General features: G+C 37.8%; 1 protein-coding gene across 2 annotated transcripts in view; it reads left to right on the forward strand.

Annotated features, from left to right (window-relative positions):
- LOC111337659 (transmembrane prolyl 4-hydroxylase) overlaps window positions 1–12,759 on the forward strand; it is a 17,777-nt gene extending 5,018 nt beyond the window's left edge. The window contains exons 4-13 of one of the 2 annotated variants that reach the window (XM_088737972.1): window positions 3,287–3,368; window positions 3,984–4,198; window positions 5,161–5,222; window positions 5,510–5,544; window positions 5,874–6,057; window positions 7,031–7,088; window positions 9,241–9,380; window positions 9,752–9,845; window positions 10,741–10,764; window positions 11,696–12,759. In XM_088737972.1, the coding sequence (XP_088594098.1) occupies window positions 3,287–3,368; window positions 3,984–4,198; window positions 5,161–5,222; window positions 5,510–5,544; window positions 5,874–6,057; window positions 7,031–7,088; window positions 9,241–9,380; window positions 9,752–9,845; window positions 10,741–10,764; window positions 11,696–12,262 (1,461 nt within the window). In that variant the 3' untranslated portion in view covers window positions 12,263–12,759. The remainder of the gene's footprint in view (window positions 1–3,286; window positions 3,369–3,983; window positions 4,199–5,160; window positions 5,223–5,509; window positions 5,545–5,873; window positions 6,058–7,030; window positions 7,089–9,240; window positions 9,381–9,751; window positions 9,846–10,740; window positions 10,765–11,695) is intronic. The other variant, XM_088737973.1, reaches the window with a different exon arrangement.
- Window positions 12,760–15,608: the final 2,849 nt, after the last annotated feature.

Here is a 15,608-nt window from a genome sequence, read left to right on the forward strand (position 1 = left end):
CTAAATAACGAAGCCCCAGTGCAATGATCGATATATATTTCTGACACCAATAATGGTAAACTGTGTGCCTAACTTAAAAAAAAGTAACAGATTGTATAACAAACTTCTCAGTCTGTATGTAGGTTTATTTATTTGAAATGATATAAATGCCCCTAAATCAAGAGAAACATATCTATTGATAGTTTGAGAATAGCATTCCCAAATGTATTTCTTTTCATTACGAAGAACTGTTTTAAAAAATCATGCACTAGAGAAAGAGGCATAGATTTCCTTGTTTGAGGGTGCATTATTAAGCCATGTTAGACATTTGTGTAGTCTTCGCGACACAGAGAAGGGAAATACAGTCCACTATTTTTTTCGAATTTATCTATTTGGGCGAATGAAGTTTTATGCAGTTTATTTATTTTTTTTATGAACCGCTATTTGAAAAATAACAAGATAAACAGCTTTTCTTGTTTGAAATAAACTAGGCGACAATACAGTAATTTTTCGGTTTGTCTTAATGTGTTATGATGATTTATCGTTAACAGACTCGGCCTTTTAGAAAAAGACGAATTATATTCTTACGCCAAATCATGCAAATATGAAACAGGTAATTTGGGATTCGTATATTCATCTCCTCAGGCTTAACGTGTTAAATGAGTATTTTTTCATGACGCGTTAATGATTCTGATGTCTGACATATTAGTAAAGTGTATGGAAAAATCCATTGAGCTAGAAGCATCTTTTAGCAAAAAAAAGTTATACGTATGTAGATATATACCTCCTTCTTAGAACACGCAATTTGTATGTTTTCTTTGTTGTCGCGTATCTTAAGAAATATCTGTCGCATTTAGCTGAATTAACATTTTGAATTAAAATATAGTTTTTACTCGCCTAACTACGCCAGCTGTGTAAATATCAAGTGAAAGAATTACCCACATTTTATGCATGCGTCGATCATAGAGGGTCATTTTACGAACTGTATAACAAAGTCTTTTGTCATCAAAAATTGATCCGATATTCACAACGCACTAACTTTAACCATAACGTAGCTTATGGAAAATATCATCGTAGTATGGTGAACTTTGAACTAAGTGCTTTTTTGTTTTTTGAAAACAAAACAATGGACATTTTGATATGTATTGTTTCAAAACTATGCGTAGTTATATAATAACAGCTCGCCAATGGTGTTAAACTGGAAAATTCGAGTTTTTAACCGCCGACAGCGAGGCGGCGATTTCAGAGATCTCCTGCTGCCGATGCCATGTGGTTAGCGAGTGTAAAATGGCGTAAAAAAAAGAAAAATTTAAACGGAAAAAATAGCACTTTGATTTTTATACTCACTTTTCTCTTATTATTCAAAAAAACTTCTAGAAAACAGCCATTTTTTTTCAAGTATTTTATTTTTAGCCTACAAGTTGTTGAAGGCAGACGATTTATAAATTTTCTTTCAGTTTGCCGTTGTCTAGACGTCAGCTTATTCTTAGAGAGAGGACTCTTCGATTCTCATTTAAATATCAGAATCGTGCGTTTTATGTCCCTCAGTTCATCATATTCTAAACATGGGAATCGTAGAGGAGAACAAAATCATCTTTGCTTGAGCCCAAGGGCGATAAAAAATAAGAATAAAGTGTTTGATTTCTCTTTTTCTCAACTGTCAAAATAAATACATCACTCATTTACTCTCGCGCACGAAATTGAAATGAGTATCACCACGTACGTGATAAACAAACAAAAAAAAGAATTTGATTTTCAGTCCATTTGGTGTTTGTTGTTTGCAAGGAACGAAGTTTATCCAAAGTAGAGATGAAAGGTCTCAATTGGGCGATGGCTTTTACAGCTAACATTTAAAACCTTGGACGTTTTACGGCCGGTATGGTTAATTTAATTCCGTTGCGGTAGACATACAGACATGATCGTGCATATGCTGATTCAAATGCTCATAACTTTTGAAAAGCCGAAAACGTACAGGGATTTTTACATGTGTTTGCCTACAAAGGTCTAAACTTAACGGCCGTGTAGGATAGAGTTATCAATTGGGTCTCAAATCCCAAAACTTAACGTCTAAATCAAGGTTATTTACGGCCATCGGCCGATGGCAATTTATAGTAGTCAGAATATATTAAAAATTCGCCTTTTCAAATATATTGAGAGGGAAATTCTAATTATTTCCCCAGTCCGTAGGGACCGTCGCAACGTCTCGAAAATTGAAAGATAGGCATATTTTTGTAACATTGTAAAATGTTTGACTCGCATAGTTAAGCCACGAAATTTATATTAGATTGCTTAAAAACCTTTCTAGTTTGCCAAAGGTCTAAACTTAACGGCCGTGTAGGATAGAGTTGTCAATTTGGTCCCAAATCCCAAAACTTAACGTCTAAATCAAGGTTATTTACGGCCATCGGCCGATGGCAATTTATAGTAGTCAGAATATATTAAAAGTTCGCCTTTTAAAATATATTGAGAGGGAAATTCTAACACTCTTGGCAAACTAGAAAGGTTTTAAGCAATCTAATATAAATTTCGTGGCTTAACTATGCGAATCAAACATTTTACAATGTTACAAAATATGCCTATTTTTCAATTTTTGAGACGTTGCGAAGGTCCTTACGGACTGGGAAAATAATTATGGTCCCTAATGCAGTCAGTAAGTCCAATTTAGCTCTTTCCTTAGTAAAGTCTTTCAGTTGACAGAGTTTCATGCAAAATTATTTTTGACGCGAAATTGACCGGGTGGAAATAAGAGAGACAGCCTCTTAAATATCAGATTATAGATTATTTTTGAAGGTTTAATTGATTTTATTGTTTTAAAACACATTTACGACCCATCGTTTACTTCTTACTTATTCCAGGATAGAAAAAGATACGTGATTAAAGTAAATGTATATGTGGAGGTACTACAGGAAATGTAACGGACATATATATAGCTTACTGCTTTATAGTGACAATACTACTATATGTATAGAAATATAATGTAATGAAACAGTCCAAGACTTTGATCGTGTAAATTTACCCTTTTTACGACAAACGGTTTAAGTCTGTCTATTTTCACCCCTTACGTCTAAAATTTTTTGGCTGTTTAACTACTAACGGCTAACTCCACTAAGACACTCAAGATGCATGCAGAAATTCCTAAAGAATAAACGGCCAAGCTTGTTCAGTTTAATTATATCAACGTTTCGGACCAGTAATTTCCAAAATCGAAATTAATGGTCATTCCTTAGCATTACAAAGCACATCGCCTCTGTGTTTGCTCGATTTCTCACTTAACATGAGAGCTCACGTTCTAAAATGTCCCTTATAGGTTGGTTATGTGCGTGAACTAAATTTGGTGCCTGGGAAAGTACATACAATGAGGACCCTTAGTTTACGTCCCACCTTATTTGGTAAGGTCATCATGTCATACCTTGTTCTTCAGTATAGACCAATTTGATGTCTATGTATATAGTTAACGTAAATAAATCAAACTGGTGTGCTATCATGAAGACACAGTCTAATACTGAATTCCTTATGAAGACTTAAGACTACTGGGGTACTAGGACCCACTGGATAACTGTTCTAAAGAATTATTTCTTTAAAAACGGTTATCCAGTGGGTTAAACATTCTATCGACGTTTGTAGGTTCATAATTAAATTTCTTATGCTCACCCCTCCACTTTAAGAGAGAGCCCTCCTTAAATCCGGACACGAACGCTGGGCCACGCCCAATATGAGTCTAGTAAATCCTTTGATCCGTAAGAGTAACTAACATTTACCTTGGTTTCGCCTTAAAATACGACCCTGAAACAAAAATCAAGGTTAGGAGAGTTAAGGAAATGATCACCAATTAAAGGAGCTGTTGATTGTTTCATAAATTCTCCTTGTCGGCACCTTACGAACTTTATGGATATTATGTATACTGATGTCAGGGTGAAAGAGTTATGAACAGATTACAAAAAAGATCTTTTCCTTCCCAAATTTTTTCACTTGCGAATGCAAATTTCTTTCTATTCTACTCTTAGAAATCCAGGATTTTCTTAGCGAACAGGAATGCGATGATATAATTTTCATGGCGAAAACGCAAGGTCTAGAGCGATCTAAAACTCTTGGAGAAAAAGTACCCGATGGCGAGGAACAAAGTCCAAACAGAACCGCGGAAAGAAATGTGCCAGAGAATCCAGCGGAAACTTTCCTGCATCTCGACTTAAATGCTGATGGAAGCATGGACGTAGCAGAGGTGGGTAATAGATGTATACTATGTAAAATTGTTATTCACTCCAGAGAAAGTTTCAACTGATGTCTGAGGTAATCCGGGACTGTATTAGCTTTGTTTTAATGTCCTAATACCTATCGTGTCAAAATCAATTTCTTTTTCCTACGCATAAGGGAGTTTGCAAGATAATTTGGTTTTATCAACTGAGTCAATAATGTAAATTGGCCACGGTAAAGAATTTCTGAAGCCTTAGAAACTTTTTACAGTGGCCAGTTTACACTGTCAACTATCATTAAAATGAAACCAAATGATCCTTTAAAAGCCCTCGACGCAACACACAGTTTCATTGGGAAATTACCCCTCTTTTATTCATTTATGTAGGGAAGTTTGGTTGTATTCACTTATCACATCAAATTTTTCGCGACGTCATTTTATATCAATATGTTCTTATGAGATCTTTGTTCTTGCAGGATGCTTTGAGTGACTGACAATTATTAATTCTCTTTCCGCCTACCCTCTCATTCCAAAAGTTGAATTGAATATTAAAGATCATAAGAGTGATAATTAAGAGAGAATAAAGCATTTTGTGACACCGTCATTCATCAAGCTAGAACTCTTAGACTAAGCTGTGGTAACACTTATCAACAAACATATTGAGAAATCCTTCTCGTTGTCATGGCAGTTAGAGTACACTTTAAATTTTGTTCATCATCTCCCTATCTCCAAGGATTTTATTCAAGCTGAACGTTGGAATGTCTGTTCGCAAAACTGTTTTAAGTCCATGTAAGAGCTAATCTGTCCTTAAAAAAAACTCCACTGCTGTCACAACTGTTGGTAAACCTCCTTTTACAGTATATAATTTACTCTCAAGTTGTGAGTGCAAAGTGGAGTGATAAAACTATAGCTCACATGAACTTTACTCAAAGATAAGTATACCGAGAGATGAATAACAGTTATGCCTCTATCCATTTTTATTTTTGTAACAGATTTCTCAGGCTCTTATGGAGTTGGGGAGAGTTCTTGTCGACGAAAAAATTACTAAAAAAATGTACGTAGTTTTGAATTCACGTGGCTTGATTCTTCACACAATTTTGACAGTTTTATGAGTCACCGAGATATCATCCCTAAATATGACTCCGGGCTTAACATCTACCAAAGTGTTTTTTTATTCAAAAGATATCACAGCTTGTGATCGAGAAGAAAGTGGGGAGGGTAGCTAGCGTGGAAATGTAGCATCTCGAGTAGGGGAGACCTATGGCTTTCTATGCAGTTGCCTGGTTCCTTTTATGGAATAGTCTTTAAAGATTTACTTTACGTTTTCCGATACAATTGCAGCATGAAAGACCTAACCATGGACCCAAATAATGACGGTGAGTTAATTAGTGATCATTGGACGAGGTGTAGCGAAATTCGTGAAAAATATACATCTTTCCTTCGTTTCTTTGTTCCTTCGCGCCTTCGTTCCTTCGTTCCCCCTTTTTTTTTTCCTTTCTTCATTCTTTCCCTTCTTACTTCCTTCCTTCCTTTGTCCTTTTTGTTCCTGAGTCCCGTTAAAGTGGCAAAGTGACAAGGCCGAATTTGTCTTTTCAATTGTTGTCGTTGTAATTATCATCATTTTTTTCTGCTCGGCTAACGTCATAGATGCTTTAAATTTATGAGGTAGCTAATTTATTCTTCTTAACCAATAACCTTTTTTTAGGTGTGATAACATACAACGAATTCATAAGACTAACCACAGAAAGCAAGATGAAAGACATAACGCATTACTTGGAGAAAATTCATCAGACAAAGCCAAATAAACGAACCCGAGATAGCAGCACTGCTTTCCTTGATCCATACGAGCACGTGGATTTCAAACCACTATTCGATAGTCTACGAGAGAGGTACGTCGTAAGACCTTAGGACGTCATTAAGGGAAGAGAGTATACGTACCGAGGGTGCATTGAAACCCTCTGTGATGTAAAAAATGAGTAACCTATACCTCTATAAACACCCCTAAATTCCACTAATATTGGATCCCCCTCCTCTTTAAATATGTGTGTAGTGTTCTTTGCAAAAACCTTATTAATTCTTAACTTCAAGGTCCGAGTTTGAGTTGACCCAATCGCTTCAAATTAGCTCAGTAATTTACAATGACAGAGATCGTATCTAGAAGAAAGAAGCGCATAGTTCAGTGTTTGAAACTCATGAACCACTAGACTGAGAGCATGCAAGTATGCATATTATGAGAACTTGGAAAGCCCAAAAATTGTGGCATGTGTATTACTTGGAAAATTGTATAGAGTTAGATGCATTTGACACCTAAAAGAACTGACAGTGTTACAGAGCATGCAGAGTGCACTGTCCTGTATTTTGCGCCCTTTATTATTATAAATTTCCCATGTTAACTCCACCCAGAGAGTAAGCATCTTCCTCGCGTCAAGAAATGAGCATTCAGGTTTTATGAGGACCAGGTATGAAGGAACGTTGAAGCTGGATTGTGCATTTACAGTAGAAGGGGAATGGTGTTCCAGTAGCGTAGCGTGAAGTTTTTGCAAGCGCAGAATGAACGTTTTTATGGGTCGTCGAATATTTTGAAAATAACCGTGGTATAAGCTTCAATTCTATAAATTGAGAGTGAATGTATTTATAAGTCGTCGGATGTTTTGAAAATGATCGTGGTATAAGCTTGTGCATTATGGATTGGTCTGGTAAGATCTTACACTTTGACGTATCAACGCGAACACACACCTCCTTTTATTGTCTTCCCCCTCCCCCCCCCCCCCCCCCTCAAGGCAATACGCTTAGCGTTTGTAATTTGGCTCCACTAAGGTTGTGGCTGTAGTTTGCCTTTTGCTGATTTTTGTTTTCCTACAGAATACGCTTAGTGACGCGTCTTCCTAGAGATATGATCTGGAGCAGTGAAGACATGCAGGTTTGTGTTCCTAACGCATTAAACATACTAAGCGTTTACAAGCAGAAACTCCCTGTCTTTAAGTGTTTCTCTCTACTAACTGGCTCCCCTCCCTCCCTTCCGCTCCAGCCTTTTTACTCCGTTTTATCTCTACTCAATAATAGTAATAGTAATAATAATCAAAGTTTAATGTCTTTACGTGGGGCATGGTTACCCATATTTCCCGAGCCAGAGGCTCATGTATGGAACGCAAGACAACAACCCACCCATCCCACCCCAGGGGAGGACATCCATCACATAGTAATCTCGTACGTGGGAAATTAACGTCTCCTACCCCTAACCCTGCAGGAGACGGGACCTCCATTTATTCGTCCCTATCCGAGAAGACTAGTATATCTAAACCATTTCTTGATGTTATAGAAAGGCAGCATATTCTTCTCAATTATTTTAAGACCTTGAGTGTTGGTCCGGCCGGGGCTCGAACCCTCGACCTCCCGCACAACAGTCCAGCGCTCTATCCATTGAGCGCTAACCGGGAGGCAGGAAGTCCTGTTAGTAAACGAGACAGAAAAACTGTCTTTTGTTGTTCCGTGTTTCCACTCAGGGTCGAGATGGCAATTGGATTTAGAATTCAAATTACGAAAATTTCAGGAAAAGAAACGGAATACACTGATATTTTAACTCATTTAGATTTATAATTTATAAAATGGCTTCAGGCCTGTTATGTGGGTTGGACTCTTTGGTATGTAGTTAGCATCTTTTATATTTCAAAACGCCTTAGCACTTTGGAATTTGGTCATAAAGTAACAAAACCATTTCCATTGTCATCGCCTTTGACATCGCCATTGCCTCGTCCCCAGATCCAACCGTGTAACTGTAACTGAAATGTATGCTTACAACCACTTGGCCGTGAAAGGTCTGGGTACGAGACTAATCACTTTTCTTAGTACTACTAATATTGTTATTGTAGCCTGTCCCAAGAATTTAGTAAGTAAAACGGATCGAATTAGTAGACGGCGCAAAGTTAGCGGCAGAATTAAAAAACGAGAGGTCTGGGTCGTAAAGAAGGAACACGCCTCCCGGTTAGCTCAATTGGTTAGAGCGCCGGATTGTGTTGTGCGGGAGGTCGAGGGTTCAAGCCCCGGCCGGACCAATACTCATGGTCTTAAAATAACTGAGGAGAATTTGCTACCTTTCTATAACAAGAAATGGATAGATATTCTAGTCTTCGCGGATAAGGACGAATAAACCTTAGGCCCCGTCTCCTGCAGGGTTAGGGGTAGGAGACGTTAATTTCCCACGCACGAGATTAATGTGTGGTGGATGTCCTCCCCTGGGGTGGGATGGGTGGGGCACAGTGTTGTAAGAATGGCCCTGAAAAGCCCTATGATGGAGTGGTCAATTAACGTATGTATGTAACATATGTACGAATAGACCCAAACCTCTTTCCTTTATGCGACCCGATCCAAATCTCCATCTTTTTTCGCGCTGTTGCTGTATTGTAATTATTAATACATCTTTTAATACCGTGCTATTACTGTTCCCGTTCCCGTTACCATTATCGTTACCATTCTAACGCGTTTTTAAAAACATTTTAGGTGACAAGATACCGTGAGAAGCAACATTATCATTGCCATTATGATTCAGGCGAATTACCGTTAGCGTTATCGTTACCGTTATCGTTATAACCGTGACGCTTTTGTAACGCTTTAGGTAATTAGATACCGTGAGAAGCAACATTATCATTGCCATTATGATTCAGGCGAATTACCGTTAGCGTTATCGTTACCGTTATCATTATAACCGTGACGCTTTTGTAACGCTTTAGGTTATTAGATACCGTGAGAAGCAACATTATCATTGCCATTATGATTCAAACGAATTACCGTTAGCGTTATCGTTATCGTTATCATCATAACCGTGACGCTTTTTTAACGCTTTAGGTTATTAGATACCGTGAGAAGCAGCATTATCACTGCCATTATGATTCAGACGAATTACCGTTAGCGTTATCGTTACCGTTATCATTATAACCGTGACGCTTTTTTAACGCTTTAGGTTATTAGATACCGTGAGAAGCAACATTATCACTGCCATTATGATTCAAACGAATTACAGTTAGCGTTATCGTTATCGTTATCATTATAACCGTGACGCTTTTTTAACGCTTTAGGTTATTAGATACCGTGAGAAGCAGCATTATCACTGCCATTATGATTCAGACAATGAATTAGAAAAATTTTTGCCTTGCTGTCATCAAGTTGAAAGTCTCGAGGAGAGTGAATTCGAAGATATCGATTGTATTCCGTGCAGGTGGGTCGGCTGAATAATTCGTGTTTGAAATGTGCTTATCGCACTGATTGAAATTTGAGCAAGCAAAATTATGCGTTCCTAAAGTTTATTTCTAGAATTTCACTAGAAGTTTTAGAAAAGGCACCTTATGATTTATATCGTAATATAGCTTTCATCGAGATTTTAAAGTCTCAAATGATTTAGTCGGCCCTGTAATTGCACAAGTTTAGTACATTATGTGGAAAGGTAAACGAATGGGTGGAAAATGGGAAAGGGGTGGGTGAGAAATGGGATTGGGATGGATAGAAATGAAACGTAGGGATGGATAGAAATGAAACGTAGACCCAACAAGTGCGTCATTAATTGCAGCCTTCGTTTTATTTTTATTTTAGGTATTTGACGTTCTTTTATTATTTAAACGAGCCTACACTGGGTGGCGAGACTGCATTCCCAATTGCCGACAACGAAACTGCACCAGTAAATGACGTATGTTGAAATCTTTGCCATTATTATTGTCTTCATAAACTACAGCGTTTTCACCATCATTATCACTGCTCGTACGCCGACGTAGATGTTCAGACTGTTCTGTTCTTATTTTCACTTTTTATTTTCTCAATGCCCTCTAAAATGATAATGATAGTAATAGAGTTAATGTTATCGGGCATAAATTTGTTTGAGGCCTTTTTCAGAGTCACTTAATCTCGCTGAGTTGGGCCCAAAACATATTTATGCCATAGAACATAAATTACATTATTTATTCTCTTTTGAGTTACTGTAACCGCAGAGCCCACAGCAAATAGGTGAAAAGATCTAGATGAGTTTAAAAAAATTTTAATGTTATTAAAAATGTAAGCAAAATTTTATTATGATTTTTCGAAAGGGAAACGTAGCTGCACCTTTGGGGGAAACAACAAATATCAACATCAACTTAATGGTTGACAATTACAAAGAGCGCTGTTCGACTGAGTGTCGTAAAACCAAAACCAAAGCAATTACAACAGCCAATCAGTAGAAAGGAAAATTCCTTAAAAAGCCAATTAAAACTCAAAGTAAAACAAACCAAACTACCTAAAGCGCCGAAAAACGCGAGGGGAAAGTCGTGACTGGTTTTAGTTTTGCACCTCATTGGTCGAGAGAGTGGGAGATTCACAGAGCTCATTATACCAAAGCTAAACCAAAACAAACCCAGATTACTTGAAGACTCTATTGAGTCTCTGAAACTAAAGATTAGTCAATAAGGGGTTATTGACCAGACTTAAAAATATATTTTTCAGAGTTGACCACATAATTTTTGATTATTGAGTTTTAATAATTTCTTTATTTTTTAATATTCTCAATTCACTGCTTAGTTATCTGAATCACAGTTTTATTTATTCGACAGAATCCGAAAGTTGTATTAACATCTGTAAGTCCTTTCTTGCTGAACAGCTTGTTACTGTTTCAAACAAACGAAAAATTTCTCAGCATAAACGCTAACCATCGCTATTTCTTAAATCTCCTTATACATCCATTCCTCCGTGCCTTCTTTGCTTCGTTCCTCTTTCCATTCTCTCCTCCATTCCTTTCTCTTCATTTTTTGATTCCCTCGTTCCTACATTCCTTCGCTCGTTTGCTCTTTCGTTCTTCAATTTCCAGCTTCTCCGTTTATCCATTGCCTCCATTCGTTCCTTCGTTCCTTCGTTCCTTCGTTCATTCGTTCATTCGTTCCTTCGTTCCTTCGTTCCTTCGTTCCTTCGTTCCTTCGTTCCTTCGTTCCTTCGTTCCTTCGTTCCTTCGTTCCTTCGTTCCTTCGTTCCTTCGTCCCTACGTTCCTTCGTTCATTCGTTCCTTCGTTCCTACGTTCCTTCGTTCGAATTTCTACGTTCCTTCGTTCCTTCGTTCCTTCGTTCCTTCGTTCCTCCGTTCCTCCGTTCCTTCGCTCCTCCGTTCCTCCGTTCCTTCGTTCCTCCGTTCCTTCGTTCCTTCGTTCCTTCGTTCCTTCGTTCCTTCGTTCCTTCGTTCCTTCGTTCCTTCGTTGCTTCGTTCCTTCGTTCCTTCGTTCCTTCGTTCCTTCGTTGCTTCGTTCCTTCGTTCCTTCGTTCCTTCGTTCCTTCGTTCCTTCGTTCCTTCGTTCCTTCGTTCCTTCGTTCCTTCGTTCCTCCGTTCCTTCGTTCCTTTGCTCTTCCGCTGCTTCACTCCTTCGTTCCTTCGTTCCTTCGCTCTTCTTTTTAGTTATTACCTTCTTTCCCTACTTGGTTTTCTTCCTTCCCTCGTCCTGTGTGTTCCTGGTCTGTAAACTTGTCTTGACGTCAGTTCCTCTCTTAATTTTGAATCCCTCTTGATTTTATTCATTTTAGTCTCTGACGGATGGTGTAGTGAACAAGTGTGACCTAAGTGACCATTGCTATGATGCCAACTTGTACTACAAACCAAAACGTGGAACCGCCTTGTTTTGGTACAACCATCTTGTCAACGAAGAAACTGGCTGGCTGGGCCCAATAGATTTGATGAGTTATCATGGTGGATGTGACGTCCTGGAGGGTACAAAATGGGCAGCAAATAATTGGATTAATGCTGGAAATGACCGTGAAACTGATCTGAAAGTTTGGGAGATTAGCAGATTGGTGGAGAAGGACTTCCAAGAGAGAATGGAACGATACCCGTGGGAGGAGCAAACCCGCGGGGAAGAAGAAACCCCTGGGAAAGAAGAAACCCTCAGGAAAGAGGAAACTCATGAAAAGGACAGTTTGCGAGGAGCAGAAGAGACTCCAAACCGAAGGGCTGAACAAACCCACATTGAAGAAAAAACCCCTAGGCAAAAAGAAAATCGTGGAGAGGGGGAAACTCTCAGGGAAAAAAAAATTCCGGGACAAAACCGTACGGACAAAGAAGTCCACAAGGAAAAAAGGAACAGAAATGATTAACATGATATAAATTTCAATCAAGTTTACTTTATCTATTAAAACAACGCAGAATTCAAGAACAAGTATTTTGAACATTTAAAGTAACTGTATTTATGATACTTATAGAGTTCGTGCTCCTTTCGCGTCTTTTGATTGGCTAGTAAAGATTTTCGTCCTCTATTCCTCTAATCATTTACGAGTACATTAGATTTTGACAGCCGTTGTAAGATCTCCACTGAACGGCGTTTGGCACCCGCATTAATTAGAAATATTTTAATTTTATGTAACAACTTCAGCAAAATTGACATTTAAAATGGTCAATTACTTAGCTTTCTGTTTCGTTCTCACAGAGATTAGTGACTATATATGGACATAATATTCATCATTCTTAAATTTTCTTTAGCTCTGAATACTTACTTCAAACCATATTTTGTACTTGACTATATAATAGTTAAATTTTAGAAAATTTATTAACTGAATTCTACATATCCGAAATAAAGTAAAGTGATTTTAATTTATTTGTAGAATTTACTCTCTTCTATATAATCACGTGCTGTTATTTGCGCATATAAAATGCTTTGAAGTTTTTTCAAATCTTCCATTTGTGTTGCCGGGGTCATAGCAAAGGCGTTAAGGATTGCTGGGTTAAAAATTATAATAAAGTCTACTTAAACCCAGCGTTCAAGCTTCACTAAAAAAAAAGGTTATTTTTTCCTGGGGGATGACCAAGCAAACAATGAAAACAAACCGACGCAATTTTTCCGCGCGTGTTTTTTTACAATGGAGACTGGAGCTAGTTTCGCCGAATTTTTGACCCAGCATGCCCCGCAACTTCCGGTAGAAATCAGCAGGAAGGCCTTAAGGATTGCTTTTACACCCACTACACCCACTACACCCTCTTCCCGCTTCTCCCACCTCTGTAAGATACGATTTTTCTTATTTCAAAAATATACAAACTTAAATTTAGGTGATGAAAATACCCGAATCCTAAGAATCTTCAATTTTCTGGTTCTTCTCGACGCGTAAAATAAGTTGATACACAAGGCAGAGCAGCAATATGAGCCAGTTCATGTTAGGCACGTCTGTGGAGTTGTAGAAAGAAAGGCAAAGAAAAAAAGGAAATATATTTCAAACAAGGATTTTATTAGAGGAATCGGGGAGTGAGACTGGACGCAGGAAACGGTGACAAATTCACATTGCTTTACAAATTATTCCAAGAGCACGTGTTTAATCCAAAGATAATTATTCATAGCAGTTTAGCTTGCTGTCCGCCATTGCTTCTTCTCGGTGGAAGCTTTGCAGTGGAATGCAGCATTCTGAGTCACTTTTCCAACTAAGAAAAAAAGGAGGTTACGTCCATGAAAAACTATAGATACACCATACGGCTGCAAGATGATAGCTCAGTGGACTGAACTCAGAAACACACGGAGGTACGGAGGTCAAGGAATGCAACATCCAAATACACTCTATCAAAATTTTGAGCTGGATGACCTTCGATGGAATTTTTCAGGTTGGTAAAAGCACAGAAACTACTGCTATAAGTTAGTTAGCGCTAGCTTCAATATCAAGCTTAATTTGTTGTCCTTACTTCACGAGAGAGACATATTTGATTTGTAGCAGCTTTTTGACGCCCTTAGCTTTAAAAGTGTTCATCGGACGGTACGCTTATATCTTAATCTCTCAGTGAGTGGGCATTGGAGCTTTATTTACCATCTCAGTCGAGTTGAATTCTCTTCCATCAAATCTCATGCGAAATTTAAAGATCTAAAAAATTTAAAAAAATTTAAAGATCAAAAAAAAAAATGCAGTCTATCAAAAACTAACTATCGGCCGATAACGATTCTGCCAGCTTTATCGAAGGTTTTCGAAAAAATTGTTCATTGCCGAATAAGCCCGTATTTTGAAGAAATTTATCACAAATATGTGTTTGCTTATAGGAAATATCACGGCTGCGACTCAGCACTTCTTAGTCTAACCGAACAATGGCAAGAAGAAATTGATAACAACAAATTGATCGGTCTGGTCTCTATGGACTTGTCCAAGCCCTTTGACACCTTACCTCATCAACTGATTGTTTTGAAATTAAAAGAATATGGAGCAGATGAAGCAACAACCACCTTGATAAAAGATTATTTATCAAATCGATTCCAAAGAGTGAGACTAGGGGATACGCTTTCCAATTGGCAACCTATATGTAATGGTGTACCACAGGGATCCATTCTCGGCCTTTACGATTCAACATCTTCATGAACTATCTTTCATACGTCACCAAGAAGTGCACTCCGCCACTTACGCTGATGACACTCAAAACTTCTACGCCGACAATCAACTCTCCAAAATTGAAGAAACAATCAACAATGTAATGGTATGAAGAGGAACAGTTTAAAATACCAGGCAATGGTGTTGGGATTACACAAAGGAACTGATGAACCAGTGTTTAAGGGTGAGGAGTCACAACTTCCGATATCCAACACAATGGAACTTTTTGGCGTGACAATCGATGATAAATTAAATTTTGAAAAGCACATTGCTAAAATATGTAGAAAAGTCAGTCAACAGGTGGCTGTGTTAAAAAGGATGCAGAAAATGTTGTCTTTTGAGACTAGAAGGGATCTTTACAAAGCCTTCATTTTACCACACTTTAATTACTGCTCCGAAACGTGGCACTTCTGTGATAAGAAGTCACCTGACAAGTTAGAGTTGGTGAACAAATGTACGCTCCGTTTTGTTTTTAGAGATAAGTCCTCACCTTATGAGGAACTTTGTAAGCGTATCGGTCTCTCAAGTCTTCGTGAACAGCGATTAGCGAAAATATTGTCCACTGTCTTTAAGATATTAACCAGTGATGCAAGACCAAAAAGCTTACGTGATCTTATAACAGTTAGATGCTCCACTTATAACCTTAGGGGCACCACAATACTGGACCCCCAAAAAGTAAAATCAAGAACTTTCGGGTTAAGATCATGGAGATATGCGGCATCGAAACTATGGAACGCTTTACCGGACGAGTCTCGAAATATACAAACATTTATTACTTTTAAAAATTACTTAAAAACATTAGATCTCACGGGACTCTAGCGCGGTGAGGATCTATCCTTAATTATATTTCCTGTTTTTAATGATTACATTTTATATATTCAACTGTTAAATTCTTATATTTCAATATTAGCTAGTTCTTAATCTCAATTTATTTAAATTTATATACCTTTACAAGGCTTAATTTATAATTTCCTTTTCTCTTTTTATTTTGTGGCGTACCTGTAAACTAGCTTTTAGCTAAACGTTCTGACCACGTTAAATAAATTGATTGATTGATTTTTTTTTTTTTATTTGGGAATGTCTCGTCTCGATTCAACTACGGTACAAC

This window comes from Stylophora pistillata, chromosome 11 (assembly GCF_964205215.1).
Source record: "Stylophora pistillata chromosome 11, jaStyPist1.2, whole genome shotgun sequence".
Classification (NCBI taxonomy): domain Eukaryota; kingdom Metazoa; phylum Cnidaria; class Anthozoa; order Scleractinia; family Pocilloporidae; genus Stylophora; species Stylophora pistillata.